The 26,188-nt window shown below is 44.9% G+C and overlaps 2 protein-coding genes across 11 annotated transcripts in view; one reads left to right on the top strand and one right to left on the bottom strand.

Moving 5' to 3' along the window:
- The window catches only part of TMEM268 (transmembrane protein 268), a 288,999-nt gene that overhangs the window by 226,381 nt on the left and 36,430 nt on the right, over positions 1–26,188 (bottom strand). Inside the window, exons 9-10 of one of the 10 annotated variants that reach the window (XM_078061666.1) lie at positions 20,854–20,976; positions 19,139–19,620 (exon numbers count right to left, since the gene is read on the bottom strand). The exons of 8 other annotated variants lie outside the window; for them this stretch is intronic. In XM_078061666.1, coding sequence (XP_077917792.1) covers positions 20,854–20,976 — 123 coding nt within the window. In that variant the 3' untranslated portion in view covers positions 19,139–19,620. Of the gene's footprint in view, positions 1–19,138; positions 19,621–20,853; positions 20,977–26,188 lie in introns of those variants that run through there. One more of the 10 variants, XM_078061673.1, reaches the window with a different exon arrangement.
- TEX48 (testis expressed 48) lies at positions 21,119–23,892 on the top strand. Its single transcript, XM_036121888.2, has 3 exons — positions 21,119–21,287; positions 22,531–22,662; positions 23,767–23,892. Exons 1-3 carry the CDS (start codon positions 21,137–21,139, stop codon positions 23,868–23,870), a joined length of 387 nt encoding a protein of 128 aa, XP_035977781.2. The 5' UTR covers positions 21,119–21,136; the 3' UTR covers positions 23,871–23,892.

Here is a 26,188-nt window from a genome sequence, read left to right as displayed (position 1 = left end):
TAGAGGTAGAGGTACACGGAGGCCACTGTGTGCTGGCTTGGATCCTTTCCCTGCTACACTCACCTGGGGCAAGTCACTTCCTCTCTCTGAAGCTCATATACCTCGTGTGGAAAGTGGAGGACAATCAAGCTCTTCCTGGCTACCTCAAGGCAATAAGGCATAGGGCCCAACTAAGAAGGGTTAGAAATACATTTCATATACAGGAAAGTGCTAGTGAGGAAGTCCCACAGAAGGATGCTCCTGGAAGGACTGGAGGCTTCATAGCATCCCAGCACCTGGTCTGAGACACAGGAGCACATAACATCCTGGTCTGGTTGGTTCTTCAGATTCCATCTTTAAGTTGGAGAGAGTTCCACCAGCCTTGCTAAGGGCCAGAGAGGGAACACGGGGTGGCCTGGAGCTGAAGGAGTCCAATTCTCATAAACAAGTACGGCGAAGGCACAAGGCACCAACCCCTTGAGTGACCATGTCAGGAGGTCCCTGGAATGACCGCAGGATCAGTACCCGAAGACAGGTGCAACCTAACTGAGTCCTTATCACTGCCCCACGGGAGGGATTTACAGCCCCCCAATCACAAGGGGGCAGATCCAAATACAGAGTAGGTAGAAGGTTAGCAAGGTTTCCAGGGTAGCTTCGAAATGGGGAGCTAGGAAGAATGGATCCCCTCCCAGGGAACACAAAGAGAGAAATCCAAGGGGGCAGAGTATTTGTGGAAAAGAGTTTGGACCAGGAAAACAGCCTCTCAGCGAGAAGTATAGAGAAAGGCTTATACATCCCCACCTTCGGCCATTACTTACCAACAATGCCAAAGAGATCCATGTTGTAGTTAGCTCCCTATTGTTTAAGGACAATTTCCCTTTTAAAGAGACATAATCATGACTCTCATAGAAATATAAAATCAACATGTATCAAAGACTTTGTTTAGCTCGTTAATTAGTGAGGGAACCAGCGGGATGCCAGGACTGGTTTACAGAATCACATATACACAAGCAGAAATGCTGCAGTGAAATCACAAAAAGACACACAACTGGCTTATTCCACAGGGGTGTGGTAAACCAGTTGTACTTCCACGGGGGGAAAAAAATCATTTGTCTATCCCTGGACAAGAACCTTTTGCATTGCTCCTGTTACCTACAACCTAGACAGTTGTGAAATAGTTCAAAGGCAGCGAAAGGCAGAGAGGCCTCAAAGACACCTCGTTTCCCACTGAAGACACTCAGTCAGGTTTTCGGGCCAGGTCAGAGCCAGGCACCATTTGTCCTTCAGCATCTAGGCCGTACCTCTCAGAGATGTCGGGGGGATCGGCCCTCACAATGGATGCCAACATTCCAGGAACCTCAGGCTGGGTTCTGGAGCCAGGAGACGGGGTGTAAGCACTAAGGGTGTGCAATATAGGATTCTCCAGCTCAAAGAGACCAAATACTAAGGACTTTATCTTATAGAAGCAGAAACTGAGGCCCAGAGAGGAAAGGGTTTTTCCCAAAGACAGCAGAGCAGGAATGACACCTTATCCTCTACCAAATAACACTGCAAAAGGAGATTCCAAGAGGCTACTCATGCCCCTGGCCTCAGGAGGGTGACCACGGGAGCCCGCCCCCACCTCTTCCCTGTGTTCTTTCCACCCCTGAATCATGTTTGCAAAACGGGGGTGGTAATAATACCTCCCTCCCTGTGCTGGATGATGTGAGGTTCAAAAGGCATGATTTACATAAAATGCCTCCTAGCAGGTGCCTCACTGGAGTCATTTCCCTTCCCTCTCCTGAGTGGCCCTGTGACCCCAGGGCAGTGACAGGGGTCATTCTGCTTTCACTCCCCCGAGGGGTTGCAACAAAACAGAAAGACCGCAGCCTCTTGCCCAGGATGAGTCACACGCTCCTTTCTGGCCCAGATTCAATTAGACTGAAACGGCCTCGAGCTACCACCGCATTTCCTGTGCCAAGCTGGCCCATTAAAATCAATTTTGAGGAAAACACACAAAAGGAAGAAAGCACACAAAAGAGTAAGTCTAACAGTGGCTCCCACCAGGAGGGGCTCAGGGGCGGGGGTCAGACAGTGGGTGGTAGAGACGGCTAGGCAGCAGTGGGAACGGGGACCCAGAGCCCCGGGGAATATTCCCCCCAGCACAGGGAACCCGCAAACAGAGATACTGAGTTTGTTTCCCAGCATGCTAAAGTCGGTGTGACCTTCAAACAGCCCGCAGGGCAGGGCTCTGTGCGTCTTCTGGGTCCTGATATGACTGAGCATCCGTCACAGAACCATGTTGTGAGCAACTCAGGCTCAGTTCTCTGTCACAGTCTCAATTTCGGGGCATCCCTGATTTCCCTCTGAAGAGGCCCCAGGCTAGAAAGTGGTGGGGTTTTGTTTTGTTTTTTTCACACCAATGGGCAATGGAGCCTTTCCCCTTCTCTGGGAGGAAAAGTGGGCAAAAAGCATCAAAGTCAGACAGAAAGGGACCCCTAAAGCTTCGGGCTTCAGCCTGCTGACTTCTGCTGGGTCAACCAGAAACCCCAGTAAGGGCAGAATCCTGGTTCTTCCAGGACTGATCAAAATCAGACCTCGGAGGAAGGCCCTTCACATTTCTTCTGACACTTCGGAGTTTACAGACCAGTTTCTTGTCCCGTTTGAGAAAATCTGACCCTCTTATGCCAGATGAGGAACTGGGGACATGCAGCTAAGGCAGGATTAGAACCCATGTCTTCCATCATAGATGTCAGCTTTAGCGGTGGGGAACTGAGGCCAGAGAAGGGAAAACAACCTGCCTGAGGATACCCAGCAGGTAACCAGTGGGTCTGGGATTGGAACCTGTGTCCATCCTAGCTCAAAGCTCTTGCATTCTACCACCTTGCCTCTCTCCTTGGAGATCTCCAACCACAGAAACTCTAGCTGTGGCACCAAAGACATTGCTTCTTAGCACAAGGATGGCAAATAGATTTCCTCTGAGGTGGATGGGTTGGCAATGGCTGCCTGGAGCTCCCTGTTGAGAAGACCATGGGTGGACATGAGCTCAGCAGAGGAGGGGACACTCGCTGGGCCGTGTCTGCCATCAGTATTAGAAGTAGACTTGTCACTCTCGATTTCCTGTCCCTGTCCAGATTCTATTTTCACTCCTTTTCTCCTGTGTTGAGTGGCATTACTGTAGGCAGACCATGAAAATGGCAGAAAATAGTCCAATCTGGAGCTCAGTCTACTCCCTGAGATTGACAATAAGATAAATGTTGACTTTCAACTCCTGAGGGCAGCCATCTTTAGAAGAATTCCAATTGCTCTTGGAAAAATCAAAGTTCATAGCTTGAATCCATAGCTACCCTGGGAGGGGAAGTGCCTCCCACTATGCGAATTTAACATATTTCTCTGCAGTGGATGGCTACTCCCAATTCTTCCCGCCTTGTAATTACTATTAGGACTACATATTCTTTTTGCCCTGTGACCTGACACTACCTCTGAGTAGAAAAGGTAAAGTACGCATCCAAGCCCATCAACATTTAAGAAGTTGATTAGAATTTGAGCTGCTCCCAGCTTGCTGCTCTGCTTAAGGCCTGAACGAGAGCCAGGGCCCTTCCTGTTCAGCCTGTATCTGGTTCCCTGGGGTGATGGCTACATGGATAGCCGTCCTAGCAGTGGGGAGACTGAGGGCAAAGAAGGAAAAGCGATCCTCTGTAGAGAATGAGACAGTGATGCAAGGTTAGGGTCTCTAAAGACTCTCTCCCAACTCTAGCACCCCGGATGTCTCCCAGACCAATACTCTAGAGTCTGCAATTTTCATACTATTTAGAAGAACACAAACTATAGGTAAAGAAATCATTGCAAATGGTGATCCCAGAGGCAAGCCCAATCCTGGCCGGCATCAGCAAGTGAGACCGGGACTATTGCTTCTCTCTGAAGAAGTAAGACTCCAGATGCAAGGATTCGACTCAAGGAATCAGCAGGTGCATCTCCTGTATTAGAAGGTCTCATTCTGCCCACAGGCATCATTGTCCCGTTTGAATCAAAGTGACAGGACCAGAGTCCCTGGGCCACACTCCTCCTAAGATCTATTTGCCCTCTGATCAAAGGAGATTTGAGGCACTCCCAGGAGCCCTTCCATCTCACAGCTGTCAGCGCTGGGTGCGGACACCTTCAATCTCATTCCCATCTTGAATTCTTAATAACATGAAATCACAAACCATGCACCAAGACAACGAAGTCCTCTCTTCGATATTCCAGTGCAAGCCACGGAGAGAAGGGCTAAAAAGATTGAGACAGAACAAGACAGGCCCTGGATCTATTTAACAAACTTACAGGGGCGAGGCTGAGTGTGCTCAGGTAATGAGCAAATGAAATAGCTTTTGCTCCACTTTCCCCTGGGACAACATTATATGACATTGTTTTCTCTCTTCGGAAAGCAGATAGAGAAATATGTTTTGAATTAGTGCTTCTGGGAACCGGGAAGTCACCATTTAAAGGGACATGACCTGTGTAGGATGGAAGCACCTGATCTGATGCAATGTGCAGAGGAGGATCCAGTGTACCAGGTGGTCCCCTGAGATTGGGCAAGTCTCTTTCCTCTCCTGGTCCTCAGTATTCCCCAGAATTTGAGGGTTGGGGAAGGATCAGAAAAGCTCAGCTCAGGCATTCAGAATTCAGCTCCTCAGAAATTGTCCTGCTTTGGTGCCCTTGACCTTAACCCTGAAAAACCAGCAGGATCTGCAGATGCCAAGGAATTGGATCTAATTTTGTTTGCATTTAAACCAACTAAGCAAACAAAGCATTTACTTTGTGTTGAAGATTCAGGAAAACCGCCAGAATCACTTCTGTGACAAAAGGAAAATGACCAAGTGTGTTCATCCTAACACCATCAAAACAAATTAAAATTTTCCCCGACTTTGAGGAAAACATGGTCACGCTTAAGTGCTAAATCTCTAGCATCAACTATTATGAAATTTAAAATCATTAATTTTCACATTAACGATGTTTTGCTTTAATTTCCACACTAACCATCATTTTATGACTTTCATTTTTACTCCAGGCATCATTTTATGACTTACACAAATATTTAAGCATTATTGTGAAAGTATTTAAAGCAACTGATGACAAAAGATCTTCAATACATATAATAGAAAACTAAATTACCAAGTTTATTACCATTGGAGGAATTTTCATCTTCCTGAAGAATATATTATCAGGGGGCACCTGGGTGGCTTAGTCAGTTGAGTGTCCAACTCTATTTCAGCTCAGGTCATGATCTTGGGGTTGTGAGATCGAGCCCCACGTCAGGCTCTGTGCTCGGTGCAGAGTCTACTTGTCCATCTCCCTCTGTTCTTCCCTCCACACCCCCCCAAATAAATAAATAAATAAAATCCTTTTTTTTTTTTCAAAAGAATATTATCAGGAGCTCAAACATGAAGACTGAGAGAAAATGTTATTTTTTGTAGCCTTCTCTCTTGCTGACAAGTACTATAATACTTAGAAATTGCCCAAGAGAAGCTCTTATTTGTGGCATTATTTTTTCTGACTTGGCAGAGACAGCACTGAAACCCAGGTCCCTTGCTTCCTAATTCAGTTCTCAGGCCACAGCACAACTGTCTTCATGTTATGAATTAGCTATCTCTGAAAAGGCTTCTTGTCTCCAAAATAGGACTCTTCCCAACCACTAGGTAAAGCTTGTGAAGGCTTTCATAATGACTCACGCAGAAGCAAAGATTCCCCAGCACAGAAGCAAGTCATGATATAAACACCCCACAGCCTGGGGCTGTGACAAAGCTCTGGTCCCGGTGTGCCATGGGCAGTCCCCAAACCAAGATGGCCCCTGCATGGCTAACCCCAGAGAGCACTAGAGACAGGAAAATGCCCTCTGGTGACTCTTTTGCCCTTATCAAGGGCACAGTGAAGAGAACTTCCTCCTACTGTCTGCCTCTTTTCTCTCTCTCTTTCCATCCATCCCTCTTTCCCTTCAGTTGTCTGTCTGTTGTAGATCGGATCCATTAAGGCCTCAATTCTCATCCCATCCTATGCCCATACCTTTGCCGTGTAACAGTGAAACTCTGTCTTTGGCTCCTACCCTGAGACTTGCTTTGGCCAATGGGATGTTAGCAGACATGTCCCAAGCTGAAGCAAGAAAAATTACCTGCATGTTTCCACTCATTATTTGTGGTCTCTTCCACAAGTGTGGGCTAGCCTGCTGGCATATGAGAGACACATGAAGCAGAGTCAAGTCACCCCAGCTACAAAGTCATGGCCACCCTTGATCATCCAGTAGCTAGCCAACTCTCCAGACGTGTGACCAGCTCAGCCAGTTTCAATAGAGCTGACTAGCTGACCACCCCAGACATGAGTAATAAACAGGCATTGTCATTGTCACCTACTGAGGTTTTGCGGTTCTTTATTACTCAGCACTACTGTGGCAATAAATAACTGATACAAGACCCAGCCACATTTGACCAGTGTCTTCTATGTCATAGGCTGGCTTCTGAACAGTAGAAGAAAGTCAGTCATGGCCCTTCCTCTTGGGATTCCAGGCTACTAGAAAAGACACACAGAGCAGCTTTCTATCTAGGAGGATCTTGTCCCACCATCCCCTAGCAGAACTCCCAAGACCTAGCTTCTGTCCTCTTACCAACAAGAACACTGATCTGAAGGCAGAATGAGGTAGTGGAATCTCATTAAAGACAAGGTCCAGGTGCAATTGACAAATCATTTTTAGGAAAAAACAGCTGTTAATCACACATGGTTTTATTCTCCCACATAAAAAGCCCAGAGGTGGGCATTCCAGAGAGTGTATAATGTTCTGCAAAGCCACCCAAGATCCTTATCTGGATGCTCCACCATCCTCAACAGGGCTTCCACCTCATAATCCATGACAGCTGCTCAAGCTCCAGCTATTACCTACACATTCCAGCCAGCAGGATGGAGGAAGGACAAAAGAATGTTTCCAGAAGTCACACAGGACACTACCACTTATATGCCATTGGCCAGAACTTTGTCTCATGGCCACCTCTACTGCAAAGACTGGAAATGAAGTCTTTTTTTCCAGACAGCTCTATGCCTAATCACAAATTGGAGTTTCTATTATTAAGAGGGAAATGGAGGATGGAAATTGGGAAACAATTAGTAGTTTCTGCTATAAGTACAAACAGGTTTTAGTTCAAAAAGACCTAGGTCCATAAGACAGCTCAACCAGGGGCTCAACCTCTAACTTTGGGAAAATGCTTTCCCTCTTTGGGCCTCAGCATCCTAACCTATATCTTGGGGCAAGGGAGAGAGCAGGTCTGCATGGCCTCTTAAGTCCCTTCTGGCTCTTTCCTTTCCAGGATCATAGAACAAAGATTCTGAAGGGATTGGCCTTCCATCAGATGCTGGCAGAGATACACCTGTTTATACACTCAGGTGACATTTCCCCCTTCAGTCTGAATGCATTTATGGAACAAAAAGGCAAGCATCAAGCACAAACTTGCTATCAGACATATGGAGAGAGCTACATGAGCTCTCTCACGGCCGCTTTTCAAGTTATATAGAAGTGGCAGTCTTGGGGGTCTAGAAACCTCTTGGCTGGCCTGAGCCATTACCCTCAGGCATCTAGTAATGGTCAGAGAACAAAGATTTGATTATGCTGTTCAACTCCTACCCTGGACCCAGTACAAGGAAGCTGTGTGACTCAAAAAGATTTGAGAAGGGGCAGTCAGATATTCAAAATCCAGCCAGGCAATGTTTATGTGGCCCTGTTTGGAGAGAGAAGAGAGAAAAATACAATTTAATTTACCACCACACAGAGCCTATATGTGTACTTTATAGAGGGAAGAAACCTTTGCTCGGAGTCTAATTAAGACCTTCTACAAGTGTTATAAAGCCTTACAATTCTGTGATTAAACTACCTACTCCCTTGTGGGCTGGGACAATATCTCAGGGCTTTCAAATTTTATAGAGTAAAAGTGTCTTCCATCTAATATACATAAAAACAGCTTCTTTCCAAAAATGCCTAGGTCTATGGGCTTTGTCTTTATCTACCTGGAAATCATCGTTACTGGATTTGTGGCCAAAGTTATTGCACTTTTATAAATCACACTTATTTAATTTCCAACTCCAACATCCGCTTACTTTCAGATTTAAGTATTTATTTCTCTATCCCCTTGGGAGGAAAAAAAAAAAATTCAGAATGACACTGAAACCCAGGGCCAGCAGAACATTCTGTCTGCCATGAAATTCATGGCTGCCCTGAATTTTGTATGAAATGTCCGAATAACAAAAACAAAATGGCAACATTAGGTATGGAATGTTGACCCAGAACTTTGAGTTCAACATCTCAAAGAATCCTTAAAAAACTCAACAAGGTATTATGATCTCATTTATAGGCATGGACATTGGGGCTCAGAGAAGCCACATAACACGTCCAAGGTCACACAGCCAACACACAGCTGAGTTGAGATTTCATCCTCCATAGTTGCTCCAGAACAAAGCACTGAGTACAATCCCTGGCACATGGTTAAGACTCATAAATGTTACTATTATGCCAACTCCCCATGAAATGATTCTTGGCAAGGTCGTCCCAAGGTGGGCTCTAACCCCATGTCATGCTGACTTCCATGAAGTCATTCTCCTGTGGGGTACCAGCCCCCAACCAACCTACCAAAACCAGAGGATTGGTCTTATGTTGTTGGTTTCTGAGAATGTTGCATTTCACTTTTTAGGGTTTCTTCAGAACAGTCTTAAGAAATCATCTCTTCCATATCCCCAGGGAGCTAACAAACCATCTTGGAAATCAGTTATAAGGTTAAGTGAAGAATCATCATGAAAAGGGTGGAACCTCTCAGTGGTCTCAAACCCTCCTTCACAAAGAGCAGCTTCTAACATATCCACTGAGACCACCAATGAAGTACATTTTAGGTGGTCAGATGTTCGAAATGGAAAAGGTGCTGCACGTTGCATGCCCAGTAAAGGACTGAGAAAATCCTAGACGAATGGATGTGGAGACACCAGTAGATAAATCCACTGACTTGGAAACCTTGAATCTCCTTGACTATTTTCAAAAATGTGTTTTCTGCAAGAACTTGGTGTTTGCCTTATCGCACAGGGCTCTCCTATCCCCCTATATGTTTTCTCACCTCCCCTCTGTTTACTTCTTTCAAGCAGCAAGGCAATAAGAAAGAGATTCTTACTCAAATCCAGTCATATTTATGCAACATCTTCCATGTCTATATGGCACTGTGCTGGGATCTGTGTGTAATATAAGGAGATATAATCAATGGTATTGTTGTTCAGAGGCCAAAAGCTTGTCCACTTACCCTTCAGTCTAGTTACACCATCCCCTCTGGGTCAGGTAAAATGATGGAGCTTGTGAGCACAGGGATGTGGGTGTCCACACAGAGGCAGCCCTGTGTGACACCAGGGAGGGCACAGATGTCCCACCAAAACCCAGCATACAGTGCCATGCAACAAGCAACTTCATACACGTGGGTCTTCCCACCCTGGGCGAGGCGGGAATTGGGGCTGCCATCTTAGACATGAGCACATGAGACACAGAGAAGGGAAGTGATTTGCCCTGAGCGGGAAGAGCAGAAGTGTGACTCCACCGAAGGGTGAGTAATCTTTGGGGCCGTGGACCTCCCAGATGACTTGGTGTTAAGAGGAAAACATCCTTGGAAGGAATGGGGGAAGCCCACATTTTGTCTCTGCATTATAGGCAGCCCTACACGGCCGTACACTATCCGCCTCTACGCACTCTCCTAGAAGAGGAGGGAGGATGAATATAGCTCAGCACCAAGAGGGATTGCCCACCAGGCGTTCCTGAGAAATTCTCTGTCAGCGCAGCACCTCAGGTGAGAGAGCCTTGCCAGGGGCATGCAGCCCCTCTTCAGAAGCTCAGGCGGCCCCAGAAGGCCCAGAATGAAGCCCTCTGTCTCTGCACCACAGTAAATCCTGCCACTGTGAAGCTTCACCGTAATAAAGAGATGATTCAGGAATGACTCAGAGAAACCATAGAATTTCAGAGATGTTCTCCTGGACCCACGGCAGGTACAGTGATGCGAGTTTTGTCTTCCTCCTCCAGCCTTTGTACTTGGTGTCAGATCTGAGTAATAAGTGATATATTAAATGACTGGTGACAGTCCTTACCCTTCCTTCCTCCCCACCCCCACCACACTCAGAAGCCAGCCAGCATGACAAAATTTCAATACCAAAACCTTCACCGAGAACAGTGAAACTTTTCTTCTCTTCATTTTCCCACAAGTCTCAAAATGATACTGGAAATTTTTTTCTTTGTCTCCAGTGTAATCGAAAAATATGTCTTTATTTAGAAGCAATCCAAAAGTCAAGCCTATTTTTAGAATGTGAATTTACAGAGGATTTTTCCAAAGGGTTCTTAAGTATCAATTGTGTAAGAGCTACAAAAGGGTTTTATTTGTGACAATCACCTTGGGGCTTTGGAGGGGACCCCGGGGTTAGGATTCCTGGAAATTGAGAAGCCTAAATCCTTTGAAAGAATAAACCAAATTTCCTGCTCAAAAAAGTATGGACAAGAGATGAGTTCACATTCAAAACGATGCTCTGTAGAAGGGACCCGTAAATTCGTCCCATAATGTTTATTATATAGGTCACAGATCTGCTGTCATACAACAAATCAGTATCTCCTAAACTCCACGTAGTCACACAGCATCCTGACTCCACTTCTTATCTCTACCATCATTTCCTTAATCTTTTGCTTTAAACCGTCTTATTCTTTTACACTAAAACAAATGTATAATCCTATTACATCCGTGGAAAAGTTCCACACAAAAATAAAGATAATAGAAACAAAATAAGGTGCTTAAATTCTGGTCTGATGCTGGCATCTGCCAAAGACTCTGAGCCTGTAGGCTGTTTTCTTTTTGTTGAAAAGGGAGATCAGCAACGTTTATAGGACTTACAGAGCAGGTAGCATCTAACTGAGATCTCTCCCTTCGTGTAATTGGAAGGACTACAAAGGTAAGATTTCTCTTATTATGTGGAAACTAAAAAACAAAACAAACTAACTAAATTAGCGCATAGGTATAAAGAACAGATTGGTAGTTGCCAGAGGTGAGGGGCGTGAGGGGTTTGCGAAATGGGTGAGGGGGTGTCCAAAGGTATAGCCTTCCCGTGATAAAATACATAAGTCATGCGATGCCATGTATGGCAGGGTTATTGTAGTTAATAACACCGTATTGCATATTTGAAAGTTGCTAAGAGAGTAAATCTTAAAAGCTCTCATCACCAAAAAACACATTTTTGTAACTACTTATGGTGACAGATGGTAACTAGACTTATTGTGGTGATCATTTTCCAGTGTATACAGCTATCAAATCTTTATGTTGTACACCTGAAACTAATAAAGTGCTACTTGTCATTTATACCTCCATAAAAATAAATAAAAATAAAAGCGAAAGGACTAAAAAGGGATTCTCTCTCCCAAGCTGGGATTTAGTGCTATGTAATATCATGTCCATGCTCAACATTACATCATCCTACTTCCCACCAGGGGACCGTGCCCCACACTTTGGGAAAATATCGTGGTAATGCCCGCATCTATAGCAAACATCTTGAGGACTCCAAACGATCAGAGCTCTTATTCAAACAGAAGTAAACTTAAAAGAAAGTGGAGTGAGCAATCTCAGTCTTTCCTCTCATGTGGACAGTACTTTGTGTATGTAATGAGACCTCATGCCCTGTTTCTCACTTAACCACAACTGTGTGCAAACCACCCCAGAACTCAGTGGTGACAGTCACTTATCATCATTTCCTCGTGTGTGAGTTGCATGGGGGTTGACTGATCTCAGCTGGGCTTAGCTGGGGTGCACGTCTGAAGTGACCCTGATCCATGTCTCTTATCCTCCTCCTGGACTAATGGGCTAATCGGGCCATATTCTTTTGTGTCACTTGCAGAAGAGGAAGAGCAGAAGTGGCTTGAAATTCTAATACTGTCCCTTTTGCCCACAAACCATTGACCAAAGCAAGTCACTTAGTCAAGTCCAAAATCAAAAGCAAGGAAATACACTCTGCCCATGTTCCATGTTGGTGCTGTGGCAAAGGTATGACCATAGGCAGGAGAAGCAACGATGCCATCTACCACACTCCATATCTCATTTAACCTTTCTGGAAATCTTCATTTGACTGTCCCTTACAATATCAACTGCAACATGCTCAGAAGTAAATCTAAGTTCCTACATTTATGGTCAACTGATCCTCCGCAAGAGTGCCAAGACCATTCAATGGGGGAAAGAACAGTCTTTTCAACAAAAGGTGCTGGGATCCCTGGATATCCCCATGTAAAACAATGAAGTTGGACCCCTACCTCACACCAAATACAAAAATTAACTCAAAATGGATTAAAGACCTACACGTAAGAGTTAAAACTATACAACTCTTAGGAGAAAATACAGAAGTAACTCCTCATGACCTTGGGTTAGGTGGTTGGTTAGACATGACATCAAAAACACAAGCAACAAAAGAAAAAAATATTAAATTGAACTTCATAAAAATTAAACCCTTTTGTGCTTCAAAAGGACACTACCAAGACAGTGAAAAGACAATCAACCGAATGTGAGCAATATTTATAAATCATATACCTGATAATGGTCTAGTATCCAGAATATGTAGAGAACTCTTTTAAAACTCAATCCAACTTTTAAATGGGCAAAGGATTTTAATAGATATTCCTCCAAACAAGATGAACAAATGGCCAATATATACATGAAAAGATGCTCAACATCATTAGTCAGTAGGAAAACACAAGTCAAACTATAATGAGATACTACTTCATACCCACTAGGATGGCTAAAATAAAACACAGACAACAGCAAGTGTTGCCAAGGATGTAAAGTGAATGGAACCCTCATACATTGCTGGAAGCACTGAAAAATGGTACAGCTACTCTGGAAACAGGTGGGCAATTTCTCAAAATGCCAAACATAGAGTTACTGTATGACTCAGCAATTTCACTACCAGGTATATATAGATATATATCTGCATACAGATGTATATATGTATATATATATATCTCCAAGAATTGTATATAAATATATATATATATATATATCTCCAAGAAAAATGATAACATGCCAGTTAAAAGACTTGCATACAAGTATTCACAGTGGCATTATTCACAGAGCCAAAAAGTAGAAACAATGCAAATGTCCATCAACAGATGAATAGATAAAATATTATATATTCATATAAGGGAACATTATTTGACAAATAAAGGACTGATAACCTGTTACGATATGGATGAACCTTTAAAGGGTTATGATAAGTGAAAGAAACCAGACACAAAAGACTACATGTTGTAGGATTCCATTTCTATGAAATGTCAAGAATAGGCAGATCCATAGAGATAGAAAGTAGATTCGTAGTTGCCAGGGACAGGAAGGAAGGAGAACAGAGAGTGACTACTAATGGGTATGGAGTTCCTTTTGGGGTGACTGAAATATTCAGGAATTAGTGGTGATTGTGGCATGACTCTAGGAGTGTAATAAAAACTGAATTTTCTACAAGTGTGAATTCTGTGGTGTATGATTTATATCTCAGTAAAGCTGTCATTTTAAACATGAATTTAAAAAACAATCCAATTAGAAAATGGGCAAAAGGCACCAAGAGACATATTACCAAAGAAGGTGTATGGGTAACTATCAAGCACAGTAAAAGATATCACACACCATTAGCCATTAGAAAAATGCACATTCGATTCACAATGAGACAACAACACACACCTGGCTAAGCAGCAAAAATAAGAAATAGTGGGGGGAAAAAACCCCACTGGATGAGATGCAGAAAAATAGGATCACTCATACCTTGCCAGTAGGAATGAAAAATAGGACAGTCACTCTGGAAAATAATTTGGCACTTCCTTTCAAAACTAAAAATGGATTTACCATACAATCCAGCGATAGCACTCTGGGGCATCTATCCCACAGAAATGAAAACTTATTTTCACATGGAAACTAGTCCTTGAGTGTTCATAGTAGCTTTGTTTGTGACAAAGACCAGAAACCATTTAAACATCTCTCAGCATGTGAATGGTTAAATACACTGTGATCCATCCATACCATGGTTTATGACTCAGCAATTCTGAGGAATGAACTACTAATACACACAGTAACTTGGATGAACCTCAAATTATGCCAAGTGAGAAAAAAACCCACCAACCTCAGAAAGATACATAAGTACTGCATGTTTCCATTTATGTAACATTCATGAAATGACATACTTACAGAAATGGAGAAGGATTGGTGGTTTCCAGGGGTTAGAGATGGTGGGGAGAGAGGATAGGTGTGACAAGAAAGGGGTAATACACAGGAGCCTTGTGGTGATGGTACTTAGGTGCCTTGATTGTGGTGTAGTCACGTGAACCACACAGGTAATGAAATTACACACAGTGATGGGCGTATGCACACACCAATACATGTATAACTGGTGTACTTTGCTCTATGGATTGTTAACAATGTTCATATCCTGGTTTTGACACTGTTTGTATGCAAGATGTTAACATTGGGGAAGTCTGGGTGAAGGGTTCACAGGACCTCTCTGCATATTTTTTGACAACTTCCTACAAATTTGTAATTATTTTCCAAACGAAAGTTTTTAAAAGGCTGAATTTGTCCTCATCCAAAATGTGCTCCTCTTCCTGAATTCTCCCATTTCACATTCACAGAAGCAAAAGCTAGACGCAAAGGCATCCGCCCATACTCTTCATCCTTCCCTCTCAACATCAAATAATAATAATGACGATAGTGACAATGAAAATAATAAAGCAACGTTTATTGAGTGCTTCTTCTCTACCCTTCTACTTACAGCATGCAGGCTGAATTTATTCCTCACATCAACTCTATTACCTTTAAAATCATCCCATTTTAAAGGTAAGGAAACGAGGGGTCCAGAGGCTAATAACTATGGCCAAGGTAATACAGGAAGCTAAGAAGACAGGCCTCTCACCCTGGAGGTCTGACTCTATTGCCCATGAGCTGTGGAATCACCAAATTCAACGTCCACCCCCTCAAGGCCGGCCAGTGTCTTAGTTCAAGATTTCATGATCCTCTGCCTAGACCAAGAATCAGTACAGGAGCCTGCTGACTGGTCTCCTACCCTAGACTCAAGAGGAAGGAAGCAATCATACCATATATCCTTGAATGGTAAACCACCCCAAACAGAAGACAATCCTCCAGTTTCTCATGCAAAGAGGTCTTAAAGTATTTTTGCCAACTTGCATAGTTAAATGTTCAGTGCTATGGGTGAAATAACCAAGCTCTATTTATAGGGATCCAATACAATATGTATTTACAATGGCATATTACATAAAACACATGAATTTGGACGTACTGCTATCCTCACCCACTTTCTGAAACAATTCCATTTAAATGCTTCACAGACATCTTTAACATCAGCCTTGATCTCACACAGCTTTCCAAAGTATATTATCTCAATTTCTTATTTGAAAAATAGTGCTTTTGAACCCATTTATGATGCTGTCCTTGAAGAGCTAAAAGGACTCATTCATACAACATCAAGAAAATTTAGGTTTTTTACATTTGTTCTGTAGGTCAGTGGTTCTCAACACTGAAGGAGAATTAAAAATCATACTGTATTTTAAAAAGACAAGAAAGGTCAAAAAAATCATACTGTATTATAAACTTCAAAGCTGCTAAAAGACTAGATTTTATCATTCTCAACACAAAAAGGAAATGATAATTATATGGTGTGATAAAGGTGTTAACTAATGCTACTATAGTAATAATATTGTAATATATTCATGCATCAAACCAACATGTTACAGACATCAAGCTTACACAATGTTATATGTCAACTATACCTCAACTTTTTAATTGGGGGAATTACCTGGAGAGCTTTAAAAACTACCAAGGCTCACATAGTGAGTTTACTGGCCTGGAGTGGACACGGGGTGTGGCATTATTTCAAGTTCCTCTCGTGATTCCAAGTGCAGCCTGGACTGAGAACCACTTGTTTACAGGCACAGAAATCTCCACAAGGTAATTCTGTGGTTCTCAGTATTCTTTATACACAAGTATCACCTGGAAAGTTTTGTAAAAATCCTGAAGCCCAGACGCCACTCCCCACTCCCCCAGAAAACTCTAATTTAGTTAGGCCCCGGGGCATTCTTACATTTCAAAAACACCTCAGAGGGATCTCATCTGCAGCCAGAGTTGAGAACCTTCAACACTGCCACTTAAGAGTATTGCTTTATAAGTGAGGTTCAAAAGACTGTTTTACCCACCATCCAATACTTACAACGGTAAAGTCACATCTCCCTCCCACCTAAGCCCCTGCCCCACTGACCCCATGACTACAAAACTGTGGAATGGCTTTGCTTTCTTCTGTTTCCCGTGTATCAGGTGACCTCTATAAGCATCCAAAGATAGCACTGATGGAGAACGCTTTAACCTAATTTGGCTTCCCCAAATAGTGCCTGGTTGTCCTAAATAAAGGAATTGAGTGTCCCTTTAAGGTGAGAGATTTTGTGAGAACTCAAATACAAAGCAATTCTCCTTTTATCTGAAAGATAGATGGGGAAGATGTCGCTTTATTTTTGCATATATTATTAACAACTCTTTCTCGAATGTTTACTATACGTAGGCACCATGCTAAATGTCTTATATCTACCTGATCTCACTTAATCCTAAAAGTGTATCTAAGGGGCACCTGGGTGGCTCAGTTGGTTAAGCGACTGCCTTCGGCTCAGGTCATGATCCCAGAGTCCTGGGATCGAGTCCCACATCAGGCTCCCAGCTCAGCGGGCAGCCTGCTTCTCCCTCTGACCCTCTCCCCTCTCATGCTCTTTCTCTCTCTCTCTCAAATAAATAAATAAATAAAATCTTTAAAAAAAAAAAAAAAGGGTATCTAGGACATGTAATCAGCATTATTTCCACTTTGCAGAGTTGAAAACCGAGAGGTGAAGTCCATTTGCCCAAAGTTAGTACCCAGCAAGTGCACAGAGACAGAAGGGAGACCCAGATCTTTTATGTCCAGCGCTGTTCTGCCCCCTTCTGGCCCAGCAGTCCTCGAGATGCTTCCATAGGGGGCACCAGGACTTCTGTTCCGGTGCCCAGATGGACACCACGGCAGAAAGCATGGCCTCATGGACAGAGGGAAGGGCCACTGGAGAGAGGATCCACAGTTCTCTCCCCTCCTCCCTGACGTTGTGGTCCAGTCAAACCCCTCTGCCCCCAACATTCCCTGGTTCCCTGGCTCTGTGACATCACAGCCTCCTCTCTGCTCTGCCGGCTTCGGGTGAGTAAGCCTCAAAGGTTAGACCTGAGAGCAGGAGGGGGTATTTTTCTGTACTTAAAGGGACAGTGTGTCCACCACTCCTGGACACCTTTGCTATAGGAAGCAGACGCCACCCCTAACTTGCCTTGACCCCACCGTTTCTGTCTCTGGGCCCCAGTCTCCCCACTTGTGCTGAATGAGCCCTAAGGGGTCCTCCAGCTCCAGAAGCCTTCCTGTTGGACCTTGCTGCGTCCTTCTTGGTCTGGTCCAAGTGCTGTGGGTCACTGGACACCTGAGGCTCACAGCCCAAAGGGCATAACCCAAGGGCCCTTTTCTTTGGCTCCTGTCACCATCTAGAGGCGGGCACCGGGAGTGCAAGCAACATCGCACCCTCCCCCCCACCAGCCAGCATCATCAACTCGACATCATCATCAACATCAGCATTTACGTTTACGGAGCTTTTACAATGTACCAGGCAGCTGTGCTAAGCACTTTCCATCACTAGTTAATCCTCGCAACCACCTTCTAGGGTAGATACTATTATCGTCATCCCCATTTTACAGATTTAAAAACTGAGCCTTAAAGGAAGTAAAATTCTTATAAAGTTCATAGCTTAATAAGTAGTAGATCCTTAAGAAGTATCCCCCAAAGAATGTGCCTGTAACTGTTACACCACCTCCCTTGAGAGTCTTTCCATATCTGAAGAGGACTCAAAAGTCCAACACTCTTTGCTACCAAGACTCAAAGGAGAAAGTGTTTGCGCTCCCCCTCTTTTTCTCATGAAATTGCTGGCTGGAGTAAAGGTATGGAAAACATTGGATAGATTCAGACAAACCTACATTTAAACCCCTGCTGCACTGCTAATATGTAACCATCTCCAGGCTATTTGTATCTATGAGCTGCCATAGAGAAAGAAACCTTTTATGACAAAGTCAAAGCTAAGGGCTGACATACAAGGGGTTCCAGGAGATGTTGAGTTGATGAGAGGTGGCATTTCAGAGGCAGGAAGTGCTGCGGAATGGTCGACCAGCAGCTGGGAAAGGGTACATACCGCTGTGTATCTCTTACTTTCAGGAGAACGGTCACTAAGGCAAAGTTTCATTAATAGACAAGTTTAAAACGGGTTCTGGAGATTAGCTGTTGGGGTTAGAGCCATCGGTCTTTACTTAGGAGAGTGGGAACTTCTTTTTCATTCTCAGCCTCCCCCTTTTGGTCCTCCCTCAACCAAAGCCGTGGGAGAGACCCTCAGGGACTGCACAGGTGTTCAACCACTGTTGTCGAAATAGTTTTATATGATACATTTCCTATTTTTCTTCTCAAGTCCACTTTTTTGATTTATGTGTAGGTGGGTTATTCAAAGTCTTCTGGCCTTTTCCATCCTGCTGCTCTTAAACATTTTTCCCCCTCATTGAAGTTCAACAATTAAGTGAAGTGATTGGTACAGATGCGATGGTCAATAAGAGTGAGAATAACTAACAAAATCCTGAGTTTAATACAGCCACTTTCTGCCATTCTGAAATTTGGGATGATTCTAAATCTTTGCCCTCAACTCCACTGTTACCCAGGGTTTGAATTCAACCTCTCTGGACCCACCTCCTGGTACAGGAGTTTTAGGGGGATATTGTGCAATGTTGATTGTTCTTTTCTACAGAAATGAAGGGAGTTTATTTAGGCAGTCGTGGGAAGGAATAGAAAGAGTGTAAGTGGGTGGTAACGATGAAGCTGGGTGGAGAGAGAAAAAGAGATGTAAAGAAAGTAGGTTTCAGAAGGTTTGAGTAGGAGTACTTTTTTTTTTTCTTTTGGAGGCCAGAACATGCCAAAGAAGCTCTCTCTACTGAATATTTGGTGTTTTTGTCTTCTCTTTTTTCTAGAGTCCCTCTGAAGTCTCTTACTTTTGACATTAAATGTTTGCCATAGTGACCATAATTCCAAGTCATCCGGTGAAACGTTTCCATTTATTAATATGAGCACACACATGAAGGGACACGTAGTAAGAGTGTACATATGAAGCAAGAGTTTTTCCAGGAAGAGGCAGCAACTTTAATGTAGATGAGACCATGACAAACAGAAGAGGGTACACCACAGTTGACCACAGTTATGCGTGGTGTCTTGAATTCCGTGGCCTAAGAGAGCCTAAACGAGGCCATCTGATCAATAACCTGGAAATCACTCACTCCAGAATATGGGCTGAGGAAAGGAAACTTTCATTAAGTCAACGAGACAGAACAGGTGCTCATGAAGGTTTGGAGGGACCCAAGGCAGAGTTTCAGCAATTACCCTTATACACATTGATCACCACCTAACAGACCTCCCACCGACAGTCCTCAGGGCTGACCTGTGGTGAGAGCTTGTCAGACCTATGCTTCCACTCCTTCCTTAGGAAACACTTCCTTCCACATTCAACATATGCGAGGCAATCTGGAACAAAGCAAAATCCCATGAGGCAGGAATTTACATGAGGGAAATTGAAACTCAAGCAAGCAACAGAATAAGCATATTAATGGCAAGCAATTTGCTAAATGGTGCATCTCCAAAATGAAAGAACTCATTGCCTTATCTAAATTTCCATCTGTTTATAAATCCTAAGAAGATACGATAAGTTCATTAGAGAGCTCAAGGAAATACGTCAGAGCTCAAATCACGTCAAAAAACTCATTTGGCAAAAAATCCCAAAGACTGTTGGAGATGGGGGCTCACTGGACCCACGGAGGACCCCTTGGGTCCAAGGATCACGCAAAATGGGGACATTCATATGTGTCTAGTCTGCTGAATGTATCTAGCCACAGCATAGAAATTTTGCTATTATCGAAGAGCGTATGTGCCGGAAGTTAAAGATTTTGTATTAATATAAGAGGTCATGGGTAAAAGAAGCAAAGAGATCAGTTAGGAGGCTATTGTTCTAATTCAGGCAAGAGATAATGGTGGCTGGGACCAGGGGAGAGCAATAGAGAAAATGAGAAGCAAGTGCCCATGAGTGAGGCAGCTCAAATAGTGAATTGGGTCTTATGAGGGACATTAGCCAATACCATGATAAGAATTTCCTAAAAGGGGGTCTTGCCACAGAAAAGGGAGTGAGAACAGGACCCAGAGACAAAGAAGTTTGGGACTAAAAGTTTTATAATTCTGGACCATCAGAACCAGAAAGATCCTTGAAGACACCATCTAGCCTAACTTCCTCTTATTGATGAGGCTCCTGAGACACAGAGATCCACATGGACACTTACCCACAGCCAGTCAGCAAGTTGGTGGCAGAACCAGGACCTAAACTCGCATGACTATGCTTCGTTGCCATGTTCCCCTGGGACCTGGACCAGCTGGAATATTTTGGAGCTAACAAACCACATGAAGGGAAGGGAAAGGGAATGGAATGACCATTGGGCATTTATTGGGTGCCAAGCACCACAGCGGTGACTTTTCATATACGTTTAACCCTTTATTTCTACAAATAGGCACTTCTTTCCCACTTTCCCCATGAAAAGAGTGAGGTTCAAGAAGGTTAAGGCATCTACCCAAGAATATGCGCCTAGATATGGGGCAGAGCATGTTCGCACGCATTTTGGCATGAGCCGGGATTTTGCGGTCAGGGGATTCCATCTAGAGTGTGAGCACAGGTAAAGGACTAGCGTTTTTTATCCATAGTCTTATGTTTACTTAGGAAACAGTCCTGCTCAGGGAACTGGGCTCAAAGTCAAGATCAGCCGATTCAACGAGGCGCCCCTGCAGGCAAATCTGGCAGAATAAAGGTTTCAACTCCTCTCCATGGGTGAGAAAATTCTGTATAGAATGGGAAAAAATAGTTTTAAGAGAGGGCAACCTAGACAGAAGGGCCTGGGTCTGCTGGCCATGGGGAGCTATGAAAGATTTGGGAGCGGGGAAGGCTATTCTATCTTGGGAGAGGCTGACCCTGTATGACGCCCATCACGGTGAATTTCCAATGGCCCCCATTCCTTTACCTCCTCCAGCAGCCCACCAAAGCCTGGCCTCGAAGATCTTCTGTTTATGCTGCAGAGACTGTGAAGAGCCCTGTGCCATGGATGACTCCAAGGTCCCCAGTCAAACCCAAGAGCCTCAGCCATCGACCTGCAGTAGGTACCAGACAAGAACACCCCGCCTGGCCTCTCTTGACCTCATTGTGTTCATCCCTCTTCTGCCGAGATACCCTTAGATTTCCTTCAGCTTTTGAGTGGTAATTCCAACCTAACATCAGGTGGGGGCTTCTAACCCGAACCGGTAAACAACAGGCAGGGAGACCAGTGAGGTGGCTGGCACGGTCCCCTTAGGCGAGATGGAGCAGTTCAACAGCAGGAGAAAAACTCCCATGGCAGATTTTGCCAGAAATCCACCGTGAGGGTTTTTCAAATCTCCCCCCGGAAATAATTTCACAATAAAAACCCAGAGCCTTAAGAACGTCAATCCCTTTTTCCAAGATAATAACCATGATAGTGACTGAGCCCCTATTACATGCAAGGCACTGTCTAGGCATTAGGGACCCGCTGTGATCAGGCGAGTCCCCCAGTGTTTCAGAGCGGACACAGGAGCACAGCGATATGATTTGATCCCTACAATAACTCTAAGAAGGGGACGTGATTACCCAAAATGGCTGTGTCATTTTGCAGCTCTGAAAACCGGCACGGGAGGGGAGCGATTTGCTGCAGTTACAAATCTAGTAAAGGACAGAGCTATTTGTTACAGGACACAGCTCAGTCTGTTGCTATACTTTTAAGAATTTAGAAGTCTATATAAAAACAAAGTCTGATATACAACCACATTCACCGTAACGGTATTTATGCAGTGAAAACAATCTAATGCCCCCCCCCAAAAAGAATATTGGTTAAATGACTCTTGAATTATCTGCAAAATAGAATATTATACAATCATTATTTCTTAAAATTTAGTGACCTGAGAAAAATGTTTCTGATACATCATATATGAAAAAAAGTAGAATGTATACACAATATATAGGGTATAATGGGCCCTGTAAAAATATGCATAAGAAAAGATGGGGACTGTGATCACATCTGAAGGGATGGGTGTTTGGGGCATTTCTATTTCTACTTCATACTCTTCAATATTTTGCACCTTTTCTGTAATGGATATGCACTCACATTTATAAGCAGAGAAAAAGGTAAACTTTATGTTTTGGAAAAAAACATATGTATTTTGAACCCAGCATGTGCGTATGAGCGGGAACACTCAGAAGACTGGAGGAGGGAGACCCAGGTGGTCCCCACCCCATAATAACCACCACCGGCCTGCATGCAACACACCTTCACTTCTGTCACCTCTCCTGAGCCTCCCCACCTGACGGTGTGGAATTATCACTACCAGGCTTGCAGAAGGAGGAGGTGGCCAGCAAGAATTCCACTGTAGATGGTAACGAAGCCTCCCGCTTACCTTTGGGACAACCTCTGATCCACCCAGAAAAGAGATCCTCCTCCACCAGCAACAATGAGTATGAAGGTGAGTCCCGAATTGGGGTCCCCATACTGACCAGGAACCCCCGTTTTCCAGATGACTAAATCCCCCTGATATGTGAGCTAAGCCAAATGGGGTGACAAGAGAGACAGGACCACTCCCACCAGGAAGCTACAGTCATATTCTAGAACACATGGGAGCAATTCCAGGAGGCTGAGACCTGCCTGCATGACCTTCCGAGCTAGGAATTACATGAGGAGCAGCAGGTCTGGGAGCAAAGGACACACATCCAGGCTTCTCTGCTAAGCTCATGTCTGCACTGGCCACTACAGGGTAGGTCCCAGGAAGACAGCTGTGTTCCCCCAAACCCAGCCAGGTGTGTGGCAAGTCAACAATGCCAGAAGATGCTTGTGGACTAGAGTGTAGTTCAGCTGGGGGCAAAACGCCTCAGCGGCATGAAAGAAGGATAGAAGCCCAGTCCAGGAAGAAGAAATGCCACCACATGACTGCGCACAGACACCACCTGGGTGACCTGGCTTAGCTCACTGAGCACCCTGGAGGCCGGCTGCTGACAGCTAAGGACCAGCTCAGCCCAGACATCTCAGAATTCTCAAAACAGCTACACCCTCCTTGCAAACAGAATCTCACACAAAGTCCAATTGCAATAAAAGACCAGAGGTGTCCTGCTGGACTTGAATCGCGGGTAGGGCCTGGGAGCCCCAGGAGCTCCGCCGTTCCCTCCCTCATGCCTCCCAACCCCCACAGGCCTCCGTGGAATACAGTTTAAAAACCCACCTCCCGTTGTATAGAGAAGACTGAGGCGCACAGGGGGAAGGGACTTTCCAAAAGTCCACTGGGAGGTAAGGTTAGTATTAGAACCAGGATGGGCCCATTTCTCTCACTTTCCAGGCCACTGCTCTTTGCAAGTCACCTGATCATCACTGAATACACCAATGAAGTACAAACACAGAACCTATTGATGTGTGTCCCTGTCACAAAGAACTTCTGAGTCCTGGCCTGGGGTCCACATGGCTCACCCAGTATTCCAGAATCTGATGGTGATCAGGGCTGGAGGTGACCAGAACGGTCCATCCAAGCCCAGTGCAAAGGTTCCTCCCAGCGTCATCATTTCTTCCTTTCTTCTTTTAGAACGGAACACACATGTGTGCCCAAGAGGCTTTTACAAGAGAAACCTAAACCGCTACTCTCAGGATCACTGTCCATTCCAGCCGTGCCACATTGGGAGACCCTGAGCATTCTAGTCCACAGCTCCCAGGCAGGCCTCCAGGACTGCATGCTGCTGGAGGGGCTCCGGGAGGAAGGGGGCGGTGAGCAGGGGCCATGAAGACAGATTCAGAAACTCCCGCAGAGGAGGAGAAGACGTCTGAGCCACCTCTATGCCACCAGCAAGAATCCCTTCAGCTCCTGAAAAAGCCACTGTGGGGGGAGCTGCCTCCAATTAAAGCCCTTGGTGATATCACAGGACTGTGTCTCCTCTTCCCCTCCCCCCCCCCCACCAGGGAGTAGCTCTTCCAACTGCCTTACTGCTTCTAAATACATTGTCACGTCTAACTAAGCTAAAACAAAAAATTTAAGCCTATGGATAGCTTTTTTTGGTCTTGAAATCATCTTTTTTTTTTTTTAAGATTTTATTTATTTATTAGAGAGAAAGATAGCAGGAGCAGAGGGGCAGAGGGAGAAGCAGACTCCCCACTGAGCAGGGAGCCCGATTGGGGGCGGGGGCGGGGGGCTCGATCCCAGGACCCTGGGATCATGACCTGAGCTGAAGGCAAACACTTAACGCACTGAGCCACCCAGGTGCCCCCATTTTGAAATCATCTTGAACTTACTCAAAAGTTGCAATAGGACAAAGAACTCCTATTTACCTTTCACCCAGATTCCACAATTCTTTACATCTCCCCCACTTGCTCTATCCTGTCTTTTCTCTCTTCCTGTTAGTTTTTCTGAACCACGTGAAAGCGAGTGGTGCACATCAGATCCCATTACCCCTGAATACTTCAGGGTGCATTTCCTAGAAACAACAATAATATTCTCTTACATAACTTCAGGACAGTTCTTGAAAACATGAAATTCAACACTGATATACTATTATCATCAATTGCCCCGCCCCCTCCCCGCCCAAACATCTTCCAGCTGCTTTGTTGCCCCGTGCAGGATCGAATCCAACATCATGAGTCCCATGCCGTCGTCATGTCCCCTCAGTGTTTTCTACTCTGGAACAATTCTGTCCTCCATGAGCTTCACATTTCTGAAGTATACAGGCATGATTGTCTTCTAAGGCGTCCCCCCAGTTTGTGTGTATCTTAAGATGCCAGTTTTGCATGTTTGGCAGGAAGACCACAGAAGTACATTGTATCCTCCCCATATCAAGGGACACATGGTGGAGGTAGGTCCTGCCATGGGTGACATTAGATCCCTTGCTTAAGGTGGCTTTTGCTGCCAGGCTTCTCCACTGCAAATGACTATCTTTCCCTTTGGAATGAATGAGTCATTTGGGGAGAGACTCTGTCAATATCCCATTGCTCATCAAACTTTCCCGCACTAGTTTAAGTGTCTAGAACCCACGCCCCACCCCCCCCCACCCCCAAGAAGAAGCTGGGCATGCTAGCATACTATTCTAAGAAGGATAAGAGATGCATGGGGCAGAATCACCGAGCTGATCTGATGGGCATGGTGGAGAGCATGGCCTCGTGGACAGAGGGAAGGGCCACTGGAGAGAGGATCCACAGTTCTCTCCCCTCCTCCCTGACGTTGTGGTCCAGTCAAACCCCTCTGCCCCCAACATTCCCTGGCTCCCTGGCTCTGTGACATCACAGCCTCCTCTCTGCTCTGCCGGCTTCGGATGAGTAAGCCTCAAAGGTTAGACCTGAGAGCAGGAGCGGGTATTTTTCTGTACTTAAAGGGACAGTGTGTCCACCACTCCTGGACACCTTTGCTATAGGAAGCAGACGCCACCCCTAACTTGCCTTGACCCCACCGTTTCTGTCTCTGGGCCCCAGTCTCCCCACTTGTGCTGAATGAGCCCTAAGGGGTCCTCCAGCTCCAGAAGCCTTCCTGTTGGACCTTGCTGCGTCTTTCTTGGTCTGGTCCAAGTGCTGTGGGTCACTGGACACCTGAGGCTCACAGCCCAAAGGGCATAACCCAAGGGCCCTTTTCTTTGGCTCCTGTCACCATCTAGAGGCGGGTACCGGGAGTGCAAGCAACATCGCACCCTCCCCCTGCCCAAGCGAGCATCTCTCCTACATCACCCTCGGCCCTGTGATTAAACACTTACCACGTGCCAGACACTGGGCTAAGTACTTCACATCTTTACACCACCCAATCCTCATACAACATTCTGGGGTAGGTTTTACCATCCCCATTTTACAAATAGGAAAGCTGAGGTTCAGGGAGGTTAAAGTGCTCTAAATGACACAGCAAGGTGCAGCAAGAATTACATCCCCAAGTTATCTCAGTAATAAAATGTACTCTCTTAACTGCAACACCGCTCTGCCAAGCTTCAGGGAGGCCTTTCTGTTTAAAAGCCACCTGCTGTCAACTCTCCGGAGAG

This window comes from Halichoerus grypus, chromosome 14, assembly GCF_964656455.1.
Source record: "Halichoerus grypus chromosome 14, mHalGry1.hap1.1, whole genome shotgun sequence".
NCBI lineage: Eukaryota > Metazoa > Chordata > Mammalia > Carnivora > Phocidae > Halichoerus > Halichoerus grypus.
Note: the sequence above shows the minus strand (reverse complement) of the source record. Positions and strands in the feature narration are given on the sequence as shown.

Coding starts and splice junctions, on each gene's coding strand:
- TEX48 (XM_036121888.2), top strand. CDS start 21,137: ATGGCCCCCATTCCTTTACCTCCTCCAGCAGCCCACCAAAGCCTGGCC. Junction 21,288..22,530: donor GCCTCAGCCATCGACCTGCA/GTAGGTACCAGA, acceptor TATCACTACCAG/GCTTGCAGAAGGAGGAGGTG. Junction 22,663..23,766: donor CAGCAACAATGAGTATGAAG/GTGAGTCCCGAA, acceptor TTCTTCTTTTAG/AACGGAACACACATGTGTGC.